We start from the raw sequence: 17505 nt of genomic DNA, 5'->3' as shown, positions 1-17505 counted from the left end.
AAAAATAATACGAAAGAAACGTTGTTTTAACAATAATAAAAAATAATAGAAACGGAAACGTTCTCCTATGTTACCCGATCGTATAGTTTTTCGTTTAGATATAGCTATACCGGTATTCATGATTTTAATACATTTTTTAAACGAATGAACGAACGAGCTTTCGAAAACGCTATATAGAACTATCACAAAGGATGTATACGATGTTAAACGATTATTCTCTCACAGGCCACAGGCGTATAGATGGATTTCACTTTGACGTATTTCACTTTGCATCGTCGAATTTCTATACCTTCTTTTCGTAATAATAAAAAAAAAGTAAAAAAGAATAAAACAAAAAAATAAAAAAAAAAGGTACGAATTGTGTGAATGGAGGGATGCTTCAAAAAGGGTGACGACCACGATTGGTTCGGTAGCGACTTTATTGCACGTTATTTACGGTCAATGGGACAAATGTTCCTGTCAGAGATAAAACTGAATATCCGACAAGATTTTAAAGCACGTATGAAACGTTGCGGTTTATTCATTATCGCTTTCCCATTAATAGTATTTATGTATGTACATCGGTGATTATTAATGAACGTTATTACCGAAAAATTGTTAAAAAGGTGATCTCTTTTTATTTAATTTATAAGAAAACGTAAAACTGAACGTGTTCATAAAAATAATGAAGTTCATAAAAATAATTGAATTCATGAAAAGTAATGAATTTTTAAATAATCCTTATCGGAAAAAGAAAATTACAAGAAATTCTCGCCCTTTAAAATAATTTTTCTTTTTTTTTTCAAGTCTACGACTCGTAATTCCAGAAAAATTCTCTCGTGTAAATAAAAAATATTTACATTAATATACTAACCTATATAATTTCTAAATTCAGAAGGAGCAGCGACCTACATAAGTTCTTGGAATTTATGTCGGTCACGCGACGAAAACCATTTTTTGTCTCTACTACACTACCCATTACTACTACCAACAGGTGTATTACTACTATACGAAATATGAATGAAAATATTTCAAAGGCAATATCCTCGCAAGCGAAAGTCATAGAGAGAGTCTAAACAAAGAACGTTTTAAAGAAGAAAGCTCACTCTTTTTCTTCCACTTACGCTGACAACGTCGACGTAATAAAAATAATTTCTTTCGAACCTATGAGTTATCAACGATTAAATGCAATTTACGAACGAAACAAGGTATTAAAGAAAAAAGAAAGAAAAAGAAGGAAGAAGAAAAGATACAAAATATGTAAAAAGTTCGAAAAACTTGTTCCAGTTTGTAAAGCACTTGTCGCTTTATCTCACATTTCCTCGGAAAATGTCGAAAAACGTCGGATTTACCTATATGAGCGCTCGAACCGATAATTTTCATGCAGGACGAGACGGACTTTTTTACGAGACTGAAAGTTTCAAAACCGAGGAACGTTTTCATTAATCTTACTCTTCTTTTTTTATTCTTTCCTCTCTCTCTCTCTCTCTCTCTCTCTTTAACACGCAAAACGATAGTACTTTCCTTCTTCACCGACATACACGTGCGAGCTTTTTAAAATCCGAGACATGAATATCGAATGTCCTCGATCTTGAGAAAAGAAGACGAAACGATAACAATCATATAGGACAGATAAGAGATAGAAAAAGTGGGGAGAGAGAGAGAGAAGAAAAAGAGGTAGAGGATATTTCGTGCCGAGAATGTGTCCCATGGGAATCTCAATGGAGATTTGGCTACGAGACGAAAACAATGCATAGTCTGGCGTTTCTCATCTCGTTCTACATATTTTGCGAAAGGAATGGAACTTTAATATCGGTTCTGACGTTTTTCCTCGGTTAAAATGAAACACCTGGCGATAGAAACATTACACGAATAATGTAGACTCCGTAGTTAGACAAGAGATATAGGTGTATTCACATAACATATGGGTTTTAATACCATACAATATAAACAAACGAAAAGATTTACTCGATCGATCAGTATTTCGATTACTCGATAATGCAACAAGTGCAATGAATACAACTTAGTACCTTCTTAAGAAAGAAAATTTCATCACTTAAATAACTATTGAAACGATGAAAGCTTGGGAAGCATTGAAAGGCTGCATTTAATTATTTCAAGCAACGAAATTGGATCGTCAGGTAAAAAGAAAAGAAGGCGAGGAGATGAAGAAGAAAAAAGAAAAAAGAGGAGACGAAAGGAAAAAGACCAAAAGAAAAAAAAGGTGGTTTTACGTTGGCTAGGTTGGCCAATAAGCTTTTACGTGAGATTAAAATTCATATTACTATACGTAGAAAGAAAGAGAAAGAGAAAGAGAAAGAGAGAGAGAGAGAGAGAGAGAGAGAGAGAGAGAGAGAGAGAGAGAGAGAGAGTGAGGGAAAGGCTTCAACCGCATCCTATTCGGCTCGCTTACGCTTAAAACGTGAGTACTCGGTAGACCCTATGCTAACCCCGATTCGCCACAGTAACTGCAATGATTAGCGTTAATTGCGTCGTTAACCCGCATTTACTCGATGGCCTTTCCATGGCTGACACGTTCCACGCGTTATCGCGAACAAAGCTTCTCAGTGGTTACGCGCCAAGAAAATCGTTCTATTTCGACCATGATAATCGATTTCCTCTCTTTCTCTCTTATACTTGCTAACTAAATTATGCGAATATAGCACGTATTTCGCTTTCTGATTTCATTCGATTCAATTACCTCTTGTTCTTGAATTTTATAAGTAATGCAAAGGAATACCAGTTCATTGTTTTCACTACAGGTTATACTATCTTTTATATTTTTCTTTCTTCATATATCCAAATATCTGGGATTCGAGAATCGAATCTCTGCTTGTTCTCTGAAAATCGACATTTTGATAAGCGACAAAATGCGTTCTTTCAGTTTCAAACATGTTTTCCGTACTCGACTATCGTTCTCGAATCTATCGAAGTGATAAAAATAAAAAGACAAAGAGAAAGAGGGAGAGAGAAAGTGTGGTACTGGAATGCAATCCTAGCCTGTTCACAGCTCTTCCTACCTCCCTAGCTACCTCACAACCCTCTCTTTCACTCCTTTTTCTCACCGATATCCTGTTCGAATCTTTACTTTTTCCTAACGTAAATCACTGTCAAAAGAGCTATTTGCATGGCGCGTGTACGGCACTCGGTATGCCACGAAATAAATCGACAAAAAGGTGGGTTGAATTGGAAATTCGGGAATTGGAACAACGTTCTCTCTCTCTCTCTCTCTCTCTCTCTCTTTCTCTCTGCTTCTCCCTCTCTCCCTTTCTTTCTTTTTATCTATCTCCCTCACGCACGCGTCCCTTGCTTGTTATATACCGAATGACCCACTTTAACTATGACGCGCATAATTCTCCCGACACTCGCTTCGACGCTCTCCTGGTCGTTCTTCCTATGCTCTTCTCTCGAATACTATACGAGTCCAGGACTAGTAAAAAGAAAAATTTACGATCGCGAGAAAAACGAAGAATCTCGTAGAAAATAGAAAATATGAAGGAATCGACGGTCGAACAAACTGAGGGAGAAAGAAAGAAAGAAAGAGAAAGAGAGAGAAAAATAGGAATAGACGAAAAGTTAGGACATTAAATCGCTATTTCGAAATTCAAGGATAGGAAAAGTCGACTATCATGTGGCAGAAGCAGTCGATTTACACGGGTGGTGCTGCTGCTACCGCTGCAGAGCCGCATAACTGCCAGTTTCAGCCACGACACGACGCGCCATGAATAAGTCCCTAACCACTCTTGCCGTTCCGACATTGTCAGCCGGCTGGCTTTCAACAGATCTCTCAAACCCTCGTTTTCGTCGCCACCCTCTACTCTAACAGCGTAACCCTTCGCGGCTGTGACACGCGTAATGAGGAGGATCGAAGCTCACATCGTCCAAGAGACCCTCGTCTCGCCGTCAGACAAGATTCCACGAGTTTTTCCAATTTCGTCTAGTCTCATCTCGTTCTACGTTTTATATATATGTATGTATGTATGTATGTATGTATGTATGTATGTATACATGTGTGTGTGTGTGTGTGTATCTACGTGTCTACGTATATAGGTATCAAAAGATATTCCATGATTCGATTCGATTCGTTTCGATTCGATTTTTCTTTTCGAGACGAACGTAATTTAAAAACGTTGTGTAATTCTCGTATTTCACGCGGTTACATGTAATATTTTTTCCCTTCTTTCCTTTTGCTTTAGTTCATCGTTTAATATTTTCACATACTATGTATATTTCATTTTTGAAGTAAATCAGAACTCGAGTCTGACTCGGTTCGTCATAAACAAATGTATAGTACTTGTTCTAGTTCGTTCGTTGGAAAAAATATGCGTTTTGAAACAAGAGCGTGTGCTTATTTCGGTACGCGAAAAAACTACAGAATGAAAATATTGCGAGAAATATTTGGTGCAACGTCCGAAAAATGAGAGAAGAGAAAAGAAAGAGAAAGAGAGAAATGGTCCAAATTATCTTTTTCTTTTATTTCGATTTTTTTCCCGAAAAAACATTCTCATATTCTTCAAAGTCATCAAAATATCATTTGAATGGAGCTTCATTAAAAGTATATAACAACTTTAGCCGATCTCATCTAAGCCAATTCCAAACTGTCTGTTTCAGGACACCGGCAGGTCTCGAAGACGTGAGCAAATACCCAGAGTTATTCGCGGAATTGTTAGTGCGCGGGTGGTCAGAGAGAGATATCCAGAAACTCGCTGGACTGAATCTCATCCGAGTCTTCAAGGCGGTCGAACAGGTGAGACATATCTTCCTTCCTTCCTTCCTTCCTTCCTTCCTTCCTTCCTTTCTTCCTTCCTTCCTTCCTTCCTTGCTTCCTCCCCTTCTTCCTTCTTTATCGAACATTCTTTGACTTTATAATGTATCCACTTTGAATCAACATAGAAAACGCAACTAAAACCAATATCCTTTAACAAGCTATCTCTTCCGTTTTCTTTTTCTTTCTAAAAATAACTGATTTCCAGAAAGACAGAAAGATATATACGTGTGTGTGTATGTGTGTGTATATATATATATATATATATATATATATATATAGACAAAGAAAGAGAGAAAAACTGGTTAGCCGACTCAACCAATATCGGATTTAATAAAGCACACAAATCATGCATCCAGAGTTGCATGAGTGTGCCACGAGGTTACAGAAAGAGGAACGAAGGGTTGGTGGAATACATACAGGCATCGACGATTTTTGCTCTCTTGGAGTACTGCCAATCCTAGAACCAGCTGGCTCGATCCTCCGACCACTCGTTCTCCATCCTCCTATGCTCTCAACCTATGTATATCTATACTATATATCTATATCTATATATACATACACACACACATATATATATAATGTATATATAGTATATACTACGTCTAAGTTGTGTGTAATACACGACTGTCCTATATATGAAATCGCCAGAACGACGCCCATTTCGAGAGACCGGAGCACGCTCTGGATGGCTTTAACGAAATTCCAAGCCTACTTTATGCACGTTGCTTATGTGATACCGTTCTTTCTACTCGCTCAACGAACATCTAACCTTCCATTGAAATTTTGGAGAAACTTGTAATACTACGTATACGTGTATACATGCACATATGCCACATGATTGAGAATTTATCAGGGTAAGAGAAAGACAGAGAGAAAAAGAGAAAGAGAGAGAGAGAGAAACTATTTAAATTGAGACATCGCTGCGACGGTGTTCACAGACGTTACGGACGCTCGAGCACGCTTGCAGATGACTGTCCTGGAAATTACAACAATAATTTAATTGTGGTGTACGCTACTAGCCACGAAATTGCGGTTGTAATTTGTCTGGAGCAACGGCCGTTTATTAAATCGGAAGACGAGTGCTATTCCACCTTAACATCGTTTGTCATATTTCACATTTTCCGACGATTAACTCCGAAGGGTGAAATCATTTCGTTTTAACGGTAAAGAAGCCAGAGGAAAAGAAAAAGGACGGGATCTGTGAATCGGGCACGTTTCTAACAAATTTTCTCTTAACAACGAGTTGGACGTTAAGACGCGACGAACGGAAGAACTTTTAAGGAGAGTTCGAAGTTCTTTCGTTAACATCATAAGCAGACATTTTCTTTTTTTTTTACGAATTCACTGTACATCGCACTAGCTTGGAAATTGGAACGGACGAATGAAAATAAATTATAATTTAATTTCGCAAATTTGGACGCTTGTAATTGACGATCATTCTCTATCTATCTATTTATCTATCTATCTATCTATCTGTCTGTCTATTTATGTATGTATCTATGTATCTACCTTTTTCTGTAAAAATTTCTTTGAGAAAGGAGAACAAGTGCAAGTGACTTCATTATGATCGTCCATTGAATTCGTAATGCATTGTCATCCAAACGTGAGAACGATACGTAGTGACAAAAAAAAAGAGAGAGAAAGAGGAGAGAAAGAAAGAGCAAGAAAAAGAGAAAAAAAGCAAAAGGAAAGAGAGAAAGAAATAAAACAAAAGGGAAGAAAAAGAGAGAAAGAGAGACTCAAAGATAAAGTCTTTGAGTAATTTCAGTTACTACTTTTTCTTTTTCACTTTTATCATACAGGTGAAGATGATAATGAAAAGACGAATAAGAAGAAGGAGAAGAAGAAAGACGAAGGACTTAAGAGAAGGTGTTCGTTAAGGGCAAAGCGAGAAGCCTCGTAATTGCTGAAATAATAGTCACGCCTATCGCTGCCTGAACAAACTGCTGGCGATTAGGTACCTCTGAAATTCAATTCCGGCATTGCCCCTACGCGAAGAGTTCCTCGACTCCCTCTCCCACACTTAAGAAGTCTCACCATGGCCCAAGAGAGAATGCAAGTGAAATTTGAAGACACTTTGAGCCTGTTTCGTAAGACCACTTTTCCCTCCCTTTCTCGAAAATTTCTCCACGAACGAGTGCTAAAGTACGCTGCTACAGTCTTGAAAATGAATCGACTATAAGCATGATCATGCTAACGTCCTATTACGTAGACTGCTCTATTCCTTTGCACGGTTAACTTAACGAAATTTCTATTATTATTTCTTGCATCACGAGATATTGCAAAATAAAAAATGTTTCATAAAAAATTGAAATTTCGAGAAAAAGAGAAAAAGAGAGAGAAAGAGAAAGAGAAACAGAAAGTTGAATGAAATAATGATACATACTCTCTTTTTCTCCCTGTTAAATCGTCACCTTGTATTTGTCAGGGATAAAAAATACTTGCTCATCCACCGACACTTTAATCCTCTTTTCTAATTTCTCGTGGTTCCTAGCGTCGTAAATGTTTCAAAAAAAAAAAGAAAGAGTAAAAAACAAAAAGGAAAGGAAGAAAGAAAGAAGGAAAAAGAGGGAAAAAAACGAAGAAGTTTTAATTTCCAAACCAATGGAAAAAGGGAGAGGGTAAGGGAAGGAAAGAGGGAGAAAGCATTCACGAAATGAAAAAAAGAGTATCTACGGTGCATAGAATACATGCAAAACCGGCCGAGAGATCTTTTATCGTAGCTTGGAAAACGAACAGAATAGAGCGACAATAAAAGCAGATTTGATTAGGATGTGCCTGCACGGTAAACAACTCGCTTTCGTACTATCCTTGTCCTATACACCCATCGAGAACTATGAAGAAAAATAGGGAAATCGAGCGAACGCATCCCGCAGTTTATTCTATCCCTCCTTGTGAACGAGAAGCAATAATAAAAACAAACATACAACTACTATGTCCGAGAACTTTGATGCGAATTGAACATCGAGAAAGAAAGAAAAATTATCGAAACGGAATGAAAAAAATTTTTTAAAAAGAAAAAGAATAAAAATAAACGGGGAAAGAGAATTCCGATATGAGAATATCGGTTATTATTCGTCCATGGATGAAAGTCTACGGCAGACGGTAATGCCTGTAGAAAGTTAATGGACTTAGAGAAAATTGATGGGTTCTGTGCAGTCTCCTATGAAATACGCGGAGTACCAACCAACCTTTTTCTGTCTGTCTGTCTCTCTTTCTCTCTCTCTTTTTCTCTCTCAGATACGTATACCTGTATACATATACATATATATATATATATATATATATATATATATATATACACATAAGCATTATACATAGATACATACGTAACTTTTATGTTTTGTGTCCTTCGACATCCCGTTTCTCTCTCTCTCTCTCGTTTTCTCTCTTTTTTGCCCCACTTCTATTCATCCCTTTACTCTTCGCTAAAACCGTGCAATCGTCGGGCGCGATTTTTCTCGTTAGTATTCGCGACTACGAAACTCGTAGCACACTGTTAGGTAATATACATATGTATAGATATGTAAACGAGTTCTGCGTCCATAAGTGCCAAATTGAGGCTGTTACAAGAACGATGATCGAGTTCTCCCTCACGAGGATGACATCTCTATATGTATTATTATTACGAATACATATGTATATGCATGTATCTGAAAAGGAAATATACGAATGTAGTTTTAAGTTTTCTTTCAAAGAAAGTCCCTCGCGTAATTTATCAAAGCACGTGCATCGTCACGGCTGAAGTGACTTTTCGTACTTCACAGGTGCAGAACCGAATTACAACTTATTATTCGAAAGAGAGAGAGAGAGAGAGAAAGATCTATCTTTTGAAAGGACGAACAACGAAAAGAGAGATTCTCTCTTTCTAACTCGTGCCCTAGCTACTTTATGAAACTAGAATCGACTATGTATCTATCCAAACACGTCCAAGCAAACCAAACAAGTTTCACGGCTGTTTGTTCTCAGGTGCGTGACAGGATGGCTGCCGCTGGAATGGAGCCTCTTGAGGAGGAAATTCCATCCGAAGACATTCTTGGCCGTAATCATTGCCGTTACAACGTCAGAAGACTGGCAGTACCCTAAACTGTAAGCGAAACATTATCCACGGACGACTTCATCCTTTTCCAGAATGAGGAGAAAGAAGATGAAGGATGCTTATAACGAGAAAATGATAAAATACGAGCGGGACTCCTTTTCATTTTTTAAATTCGAAATTCGCACCAAAATTGCGTCTTTCTCAATCTTTGTACAACGTAAGTAGATAGAGAAGAAAAACGAAGCGAAAAAAAAACTAAAAAAAAAAAGAAAAGGAAAACGTGACAAAAAAAAAGAAAAACGAAACGGACAAATACGCAAAAAATAGAAAAAAAGAAAAAAGTTCAATTCTGCCAGCGACTTTCGCGAAAAGTCACGCTGTAACTTGTATTTATATACAAGATAAGCGAGGGTAAAGCCGATTATTAAAAAAGAAATGCACTAGGAGTGTTCCGACGAGTAAAAAAAAGGGGAGAACCATAGAGAACTCGTTTTTTCACGAAGAAGAACGAACTATTCAACGCGGCGCACGTGCTAACGTTACTTCTAACACCGTGATACGAAGACCAAAACGCGTTTGTATAAATGTTTAACGATCTAGTCGTCGAATATACACGAAGACACACACATCGATGTTTCATTTGTACTCAGCGATTTTTTCCTTGTCGAAGCTGGAACCAAAAAACTATTCTAGTCAATAATCATACATACATATATACATATTATATATATATATATATATACACATATACATATATAAATATATACATATATACACATAAACTATGAGTCGATGAGGATGATGATGAAGACGGAGCGAGTGGGTGACTGTTTAAACGTATCATTGTTCCATTACATAAAATGGAGCGAACAAGGTTACGCGTAATACTGAAAAAACTACACGCACATACGAACACACTTGTACATATGCGGTACCTGAAAATTGAAAAAAAAAAGTTGGCCGGGGGTATTGGGGGATGGAATGGTTAAAAAAAGGAAATCGAAATCATTGTTGCGTCAAATCGGCCAAGTTGATTCGAAGCGAACAAGTATAAAGATTACTTGCCTTGGAACTTAATGAAAAGGTATAATAAAAAAAAAAAAAGAAAAGAAAAAAAAGAAAATAGGAAAAGAGATAATTGTAGAAAAGATAAGAACAAAAGAAAAAGAAAGAAGGATGTCAGAATGCTATCGGCAAAATAACACAGGCGAGAGTGATGCCGTTAGGTTTATAGGGATCCGCACATCTTTTTTACTGCAAAACGATCACGCTGTTTTAATACCATCTCTCTTCATAATTTATCTCGCTCTATCGTCGCAGATCAAGATGGCCGACTTGATAGCCTAACTTTGTAAACGGCCAAACACGCGTACGAGGCTAGACTCCGGTGATCCTGGGATCCTTGCCAAACGCATATCACACGAACGAACGCGCACGCGTGCTTTTCCAAATTTACGAGTGCTCGCTACTCGCTCGGAAACGCGAGAGCAAAGGAAGGCGTTGTACGTATGTATGTACATATAATATACACGCAGACCAACGTCGTTTTGTGCTATCTCGAAAATTAGCATTCGTTCGCGGACGAAAAATATCTATACACCTATACGTGTATATAAGTTGTACATATACTATGTGCATAGGTATGTATATCTATAAAAATAGATTAAACGGTATAATTATTGATCAGATCGCTGCGCTTAGTTACTATTTTTCTAATTTTAATCGATCATTTCAAAGCAATGGTACTCGATCAATGAGATGAAACTATTGGCAAGTTCTTCGATTTTCATTAATTTTACACGCAACAATAACAGATTTTAAAAGTGATATATATATATATACTTTTTTAACTTTTAAAATAGTAATAACATTTTATTACTACTATACTTATATGATTAAATAAATTTTAGGATTGGCAAGTATAGTTTGCATATCATTGATTTAGAACATTCAGCCTTATATTTTGAGAATTTATTAAAAATGAACGTAAATTCATTCGACGTGATTGCAAACAAATCTGGCGTGCGTGAAACTATTAAAAAAAAAGAAAAGAAAAGAAAAAATAATGCTCGAATATCCCGAATCTTTAACATTTATTGAATTTCAAAAGGACGTGATCAATGACTTCATAGTGAGCAATAATTGTACTGTTTATCGAGTCTTCTTCTTCCGCATTTACTAACGTTACATTACGCGCTCGTTAATCCTAACAGTCTGCGAGTTCAAAGACGTTTTATTAAAGTCGAAAGAATTATGTTCGGGGACTGGCGAAGCTTAACGGCGATTTCCGCCGGTGGTGAACAAAAAGCAAAGGCGACCAACGGAGTCTGAGCCTCGTGTCTAATATCCTAAACTTTCAAAAGAGTTACTGGTACCGGAAATAAATCAACGGTGAGCAAAGCTATGCCGTTGCAATATTACACGACCATTTCTTCGTTCTTTTCCATTTTCAATTCCTTTCCCTTTTTATTATTAGTCGTAGCACGGTCCACGATTCGTTTAGAAAAGGAAAGTTCGAACAAAGCGGACGTATGTGGTAAGTTACAACGAACGATTTTTCACGAGAGACTAACTTAAAAAAAAAAAAATAAAAAATAAAAAAGACGCTTCGTCACAAAGTTTCAACAGAGCTTTAAGGAAAAATCAAAGACTAAAGACGGAGGAAAGACGAATGGTTTAACGATCGCAAAAAGCTCTCTAAACAGTAGATAGTAACTGCAAGCTAGTTTCTCTGTGGAAAACTTGTGTCAGGAAAATAAGAAGAAACGAAACTAAGATCACAAAAGACTGAGGGTTGGAAAAAGAGAGGAAGGGAGGGAGAAAGGGAGAGATATCGTCTGTATTCGTATTGTAACGTGGTAGTACGTACTTTCGATGAGAATTAATTTTTCCCCCATTCCCGTTTTGGTACCTAACGAGCTCGTTAAAAAGTTTCGGCACGTTTAGAGAACCAGATTCGCGAGAAACGACGTAGAAAAAACATTTAAGCTTCTTGCCTCGACTACTACGAAGACGGGAGGGCACGAGTGAATGGACGGCTTAGTTTCTTCCTTGGCCACAAATGGCCAAGAAGATTTCTTTCTTCTCTTTCAGAAAAGACTCCCTTACGCTCGGTATCTGCAAGAGAAATATAAAGAGAGAAAAAGACAGAGATCTACCCTTCCTTCGTTCCCGGGCTTTTAGAATCTTCTTTTTTTCTTTTCCTATTTTTTTCTATTTTCTATCGGACCGACCTGACACTTCGAATATGCAGCAACAAAGACAAAGAAGAGAAACTATAGGAGTCATAGAAAAGACGGGTCGGAATAAGAATAAGAGAAAAGGAAGAAACGAGAGAAAAAGAGAGAGAGGACAGATAAATTGAAGAGGAAAATATTCCACGGAAGAATCGAAACGACCAAGAGCTCCTCGAAGAAGAATAAGCCGGCGAGAGTAAACTATGTACTTCCAAATGTAGCTTTTCTCTCTTTCTCTCTATCTATCTATCTATCTATCTATCTATCTATCTATCTAACTATCTATCTATCTCTATCTCTCTTTTTCTTTCTCTCTGCCTCTCTCTCTCTCTCTCTCTCTCTCCCTCCATCTCTATCTATCTCTCTATCTTTCTCTATCTCTTTGTTTCGCTTCGGGCGAAGATATCGTCTAAGTTTATGGTGAAAACTCGACCTATAAATTTCTACCCTTAATACGAACCGCAACACATAATGTGAAACTCCACGAATTATATCCCGTTAAGCGTTCTAAAGAAGCGCTCGGAGAACGTTACTACTACTTTGTGACTCGCGTGAAATTTCTTCCATAGATTCCGAAAACTCTTGGACTACGTCGTCTTTTTGCCAAAAACTTCGTCGAAATTTATTAAAATCATCAATATTTTGTCTTTTTCGTTCTCGTCATATTTACGACGATCTTTTCTAATTCTTGATAAAAGAAAAAAAAGGAAAGAAAAAGGAAAAGAAAAAAAAACGTATCTGATCATTCACGAGATTTAATGACACGTTTGATTGAGCATCATCGAGCATGTCATTATTATGAATCTCGAATCCGACAAGCGGCAAAAGCGTTGATGCGTGCAACGAAGCTTAGGATCTCAAAATGTACGTTGTACATATATGTACTACATGGACAGGTAGAAAGCGAGAGAGAGAGAGTGAGAGAAGAGGAAGGTAGGAAGAGAGAGAGGCAGAGGCTTTAGAAGTGACGAACGCCCTGGTGATACCGGCTAATTAACGGTGGTGCATTTGTGCGAAATTTGCTGCAGAGCGTAAGCGTGAACGAGAGAAGGGAGTATGTGACTGACGCACGCCTTCCTAGGATCAACGATCCGGTGTCAATGTCTCTGGAGCTATCATACTCTGGTATGGGTTGAAGGGTGTAGAGGGATAAGGCTTTACGGTTCGGTCAATCGTAAACCCTGATTACTAGAGCTACCAGCATTCCCAGGACCGTGCGAAGGCCGAGGATGAACCATCCTTCTACCCCATAAACACGCTCGTACTAACACACATACAAAAAGCAGCACATTCACGATGCTGAACTGACTCGCAAGAAAGCTACCGAGCATTTAGCTGAAATCGTCCAGGTGAATATTACAACATCCACCCGTCGCACCATTGAATCTCAGAGCGGACGTATAAATCACTTTAGATCTTGCTAACTCATCCGTGTTCCTACGAGAAATTTTCCGGCCTTTTTCCCGTTTTAAGCCTATCGAAAAGTTATTAAAAATTTAACATAACCCGTACGTCGTTTTCGCTTTGGCACGGTAATATATGAACATATATACCTCCACACAGAGATATCCACACACACGTTGAATTATTTAAACGTAACGGATATCGCGAAGGAACGAGGTAGAAGTTGTTGTCGCGATAGTAATATACACCACGCCTAGTAAAAGATTAATGAACTTCTCAAAAACCTTTCCGGACGTGGCATGTACGCGATGTACACGCTAGGAAAAAGTATGCGCCGACCTTATATCGATGCTCGCTTGGTTCACTTACATTTTTCATGCATCCCAGTGAAAACTTCTCTTCTCCTTGATGCTCCAACCGTAAAATCTTTTTTCTGCCTTCCTAGTAAATTTTGATCAAAAAATATTTAAAAAAAGAAAAGGAAAGAAAAAAGAATGAATATTTTTACGCTCCGCGAACGACGATTTGTTTATTTCTCAGTAGGTACAAGCATTCTCGTGAATGCCATTCTACTTCCCTTCCTACAAAAATATATATACTTATTTATATATACATATATATATGTCTGTATATATGTGTGTGTGTGTGTATATATATATGAATAGAGAAAATATACAACGAAAGGGGTCAGCGTAAAAGAAAGGCGTAAGTTATTGTGGCTTCGACTCACGTTCGCCTTTACGGCTATTCCTACCCTTTCCTTCCTCCTCGTTTGTAAAATCAACTTCCTCTCCTTCTTACTCGGTTTCCATTCTCTACTTTCTTCATTTCTTTTTATCTTTCCTTTTTTTCTTTCTTTTTCTTTTCGTCGACTTAAAGCAATTTTACAAGCTCCGAAGGGTAAACAACGCTGGAAAGATGTTCCTCTTAAAAACAAAATTAAAAGAGAAAAAAAATGATAAAGAAAAAACAAGCAAAACAAAATTAAATAACAAACTATAACAGTAGAAAAATGAAATGATCCCTCGAAAATACCCACGCCGATATTTCATTGGGGAGAAAGTTTTATCTCGTCAGTACGGGAGAAATTTTAATCCTCCGCGATAATTTGACTAGAGTTTTCGTTAAAAAAAATGTTGAAGAGGTGGCGACGAGGGGTTTCGGTGGAAGGGGAAGAAGCAAATTGAATTGCTTCTGACGAACAAACACGGTTTTAAATATTTGAAAAGAGGCGTAACAAGATCCCTTATTTTCTCCTCCATCTTCGCGAATTAACTCGTTCCGTTTGGCTGCGTATAAAATTCGTCTTTCTCGCTTGGTTCTCTGCTCTGCCACCACCAAACCCCTTCTCCCATCCCTGTATTCCCTCAACCTCAAGCTCTTCTTTTCTCTTTTTTTATTTTTTTATTTTTTTATTCTTTTTTTTTCTAAATGGACTCTCGCACAGCGCTTTATGAACTCTGGCCGCAACGCGTCTGGCGGGAATGCACTTTTCCGCAGGAACGAAATTGAATGCTCGCGGTTTATGGTGCGCAGAATTGCGAATCGTTATCTCGTATGTGATGCGTGCATATATATAGACATGTATACATATAGAAATAGATAAAACCTAGAGAGAATGGCGAACAAGCGACCGTCTTTTACGATTCTCGGCAAGTGTTGCTAATGCTTTCCGCACAGGGTGTAACGCCTCTTACGAGCTGTCCAAGCTTGATACCCTTCACTCTTTCCCTACCCCATCTTTCCCCTTTCTACCCTCACAGACTAGAAAGCAGAAGCTTTTTCTCCTCGGACTTATGAGACAGAACTAAAGTCCGTAATATTTATTCGCGATAAGTCTACGAATAAATTCTAAATGAGTTTCTTTTATACACTGACATACTTATTTTATGTATTTCATTATCATCGTCGATCCATATGAAAATTTTATAAGCTTCAACAAACGTGAATCGTTTAATCGTTGTATGTATTATAATGTAACATTTCCTTTTCACTTGTATAACATTTTCTTTTTTCTTTTTTGAAAAAAACAAAAAAAAACAAAAAAGATCGTACTGAATTTAGCAACATCTAACCAGAACGAAATGATTTACTTCGTTCTTTGACTTTACTCTGGTTTCCGTAAAAAGAAATAAAAAATAAACGCGGTATAAATGTACTCTGTAGCTATATCGTTGCGACACCTATACGAAATGCATTTGAAATCGCGTAAAACGCGACCAATCTACGATTTGCCATACATAACTTGACAATATGCAAATGCTCTTTTAAAGTGGATACGTGACATAAAAATCACGTTTTTCTCTCAACGAAAATTAACATTTTCACGAGAGATTTGTTTTAATCCTGGAAATTAAGAAAAAAAGAATTGAAAAAAGAGTTGGATTCATAACAACAAGGTTTCTTGAAAAATATCCACTTTATTTATACTTTAAATCTCTTTCGAATATACGAACGAACCTCTCTGTCAATAATATTTATTTTGTACAAAATAATATGTGTTCACTTTATAAAAATACCGTTTTACAGACTGTGACAGGTACTTTGTATACATGTACAAAGGCGCGGCCTAATCTTTTCTCAAAAACGAACTAGAAATATTCAATATCTATAAGATATTTGTAAATAATTAAAAAATAGAAAAAAGAGGAAAAAAAAGGAAGAAAATAATCTTCAACACGGTTCAACGAGTTTATCTATCCATAACGCGTCGTATCTTTTTCCGGAAAAGACAAAATACTGAATTAAAATTTCTATAGATAGAATTTCTATGTTACACAACGACAACGTCCATTCTCTTTTCCGCGACGTTCAACAGACTACATACATATACAAAAAGAGAACCATTTAATAATTTACGATCTAACGATCATCAAAGAGATACTTTATCTCTTTTTATGCTATCCTTATCTTTTCGTCAGGCCATCGACGACGTGACCGACCGTATAACGTTGTATCTTGGTCGTTGTCGTCGTTACGCTTCAACAATGATTTATAAAGAATTTCAAAAGATCAAAAGAGAAAAGAAAACGATAGAAAACTTTAACGAATGAGAAACAACGCAACAAATTTCGAGTGCACGGCACGAAACACGAGCAACGAAACAACGAGGGCTTGCTGGTACTGCAACCAACATGACATCTCTTTCTTCATACGACAAAACGAGAAAAAAGAAACGATCAGGGGGACGGGAGCAGAAAAGAACAAGTTTTTTTCTCGCGGGATTACGAACGGAGTAACCGAGCAAAAGAAGAAATAAAATATAAGAAGATAGAAAAGAATTGGAGTCGTACTTCTCGAACGATTCGATGGAAAAGAGAGAGCGAGGGAGAGGAAAAAAGAAGAAGAAGAAGAAGAAGAAGAAGAATCGTTCGCGTTAAAAACGAAAAAGAAAAAGAGAAAAAGATCGAGTGAATAAAATATGTAAAAGAGGGCGTGATCGTCTAAACGTCAAATAATCGAATTTAAAATCCGATGATAGACACGCACACAGACTTAGATGCAAATGCACGGTAGTTAAAATCACGCTGCATCTTTGGCCTCGAAGATCCGTCGAATGAAAAATAATAAGTATAAAAAAGAAAGAAACTCGGCTGCTACAATCGGTGGAGCGAAAAAAAGTGGATGGAACGCGACACGTTCGCTGAACATTCCTCCAAATTTCTTATTTCCTGCTTTAGCTGTTGCTCTTCTCCCGTTTCAGGCTTCCCAATTCCTCCAAAACCGTATGTAGCCCTTCGGGAATACGTCCGCGATCCAATTCGTGTCCCCATTGACGATACTGAAAGGTAAACAACAGCAAAACGATTAGAAGGTTTGCTTCGTTACGTGCATCACTGGCTCTTTGTGTCTATTTTACCTAAAGGATCTTCATCGGGATTGGATTGGACTTCGAAATGGACTATCGTTGGACTTGGGTGTTTCCTCGAGCTTCATAGTAGTTCTCTATCTACTCCTCTTTCTCTTTCTATGTATTTTCCTCATCTATTTATCTCTCTTTCTGTCTCCGTCTCTCTCTTTCTCTTTCTCTTCCTCCCTCTCTCTCTCTCTCTCTCTCTCTCTCTCTCTCTCTCTCTCTC

The 17505-nt window shown here is 37.4% G+C and overlaps 2 protein-coding genes across 9 annotated transcripts in view; one reads left to right on the top strand and one right to left on the bottom strand.

Moving 5' to 3' along the window:
- Window positions 1-11206, top strand: part of LOC122629575 (dipeptidase 1) — a 49765-nt gene extending 38559 nt beyond the window's left edge. The window contains exons 10-11 of the mRNA XM_043813135.1: window positions 4591-4726; window positions 8717-11206. Coding sequence (XP_043669070.1) covers window positions 4591-4726; window positions 8717-8833 — 253 coding nt within the window. The 3' untranslated portion in view covers window positions 8834-11206. The remainder of the gene's footprint in view (window positions 1-4590; window positions 4727-8716) is intronic.
- LOC122629577 (REPTOR-binding partner) overlaps window positions 1-17505 on the bottom strand; it is a 40725-nt gene that overhangs the window by 7603 nt on the left and 15617 nt on the right. For 2 of the 8 annotated variants that reach the window (XM_043813139.1, XM_043813138.1), the window contains one exon: window positions 15827-17207. The exons of 3 other annotated variants lie outside the window; for them this stretch is intronic. In XM_043813139.1, the coding sequence (XP_043669074.1) occupies window positions 17023-17207 (185 nt within the window). In that variant the 3' untranslated portion in view covers window positions 15827-17022. Of the gene's footprint in view, window positions 1-15826; window positions 17208-17285; window positions 17471-17505 lie in introns of those variants that run through there. 3 more of the 8 variants (XR_006327294.1, XR_006327293.1, XR_006327295.1) reach the window with 3 other exon arrangements.

This window comes from Vespula pensylvanica, chromosome 5 (assembly GCF_014466175.1).
Source record: "Vespula pensylvanica isolate Volc-1 chromosome 5, ASM1446617v1, whole genome shotgun sequence".
In the NCBI taxonomy this organism is placed as follows: domain Eukaryota; kingdom Metazoa; phylum Arthropoda; class Insecta; order Hymenoptera; family Vespidae; genus Vespula; species Vespula pensylvanica.
The sequence above is the reverse complement of the archived record's forward strand: the minus strand, read 5'-3'. Positions and strand labels throughout refer to the sequence as shown.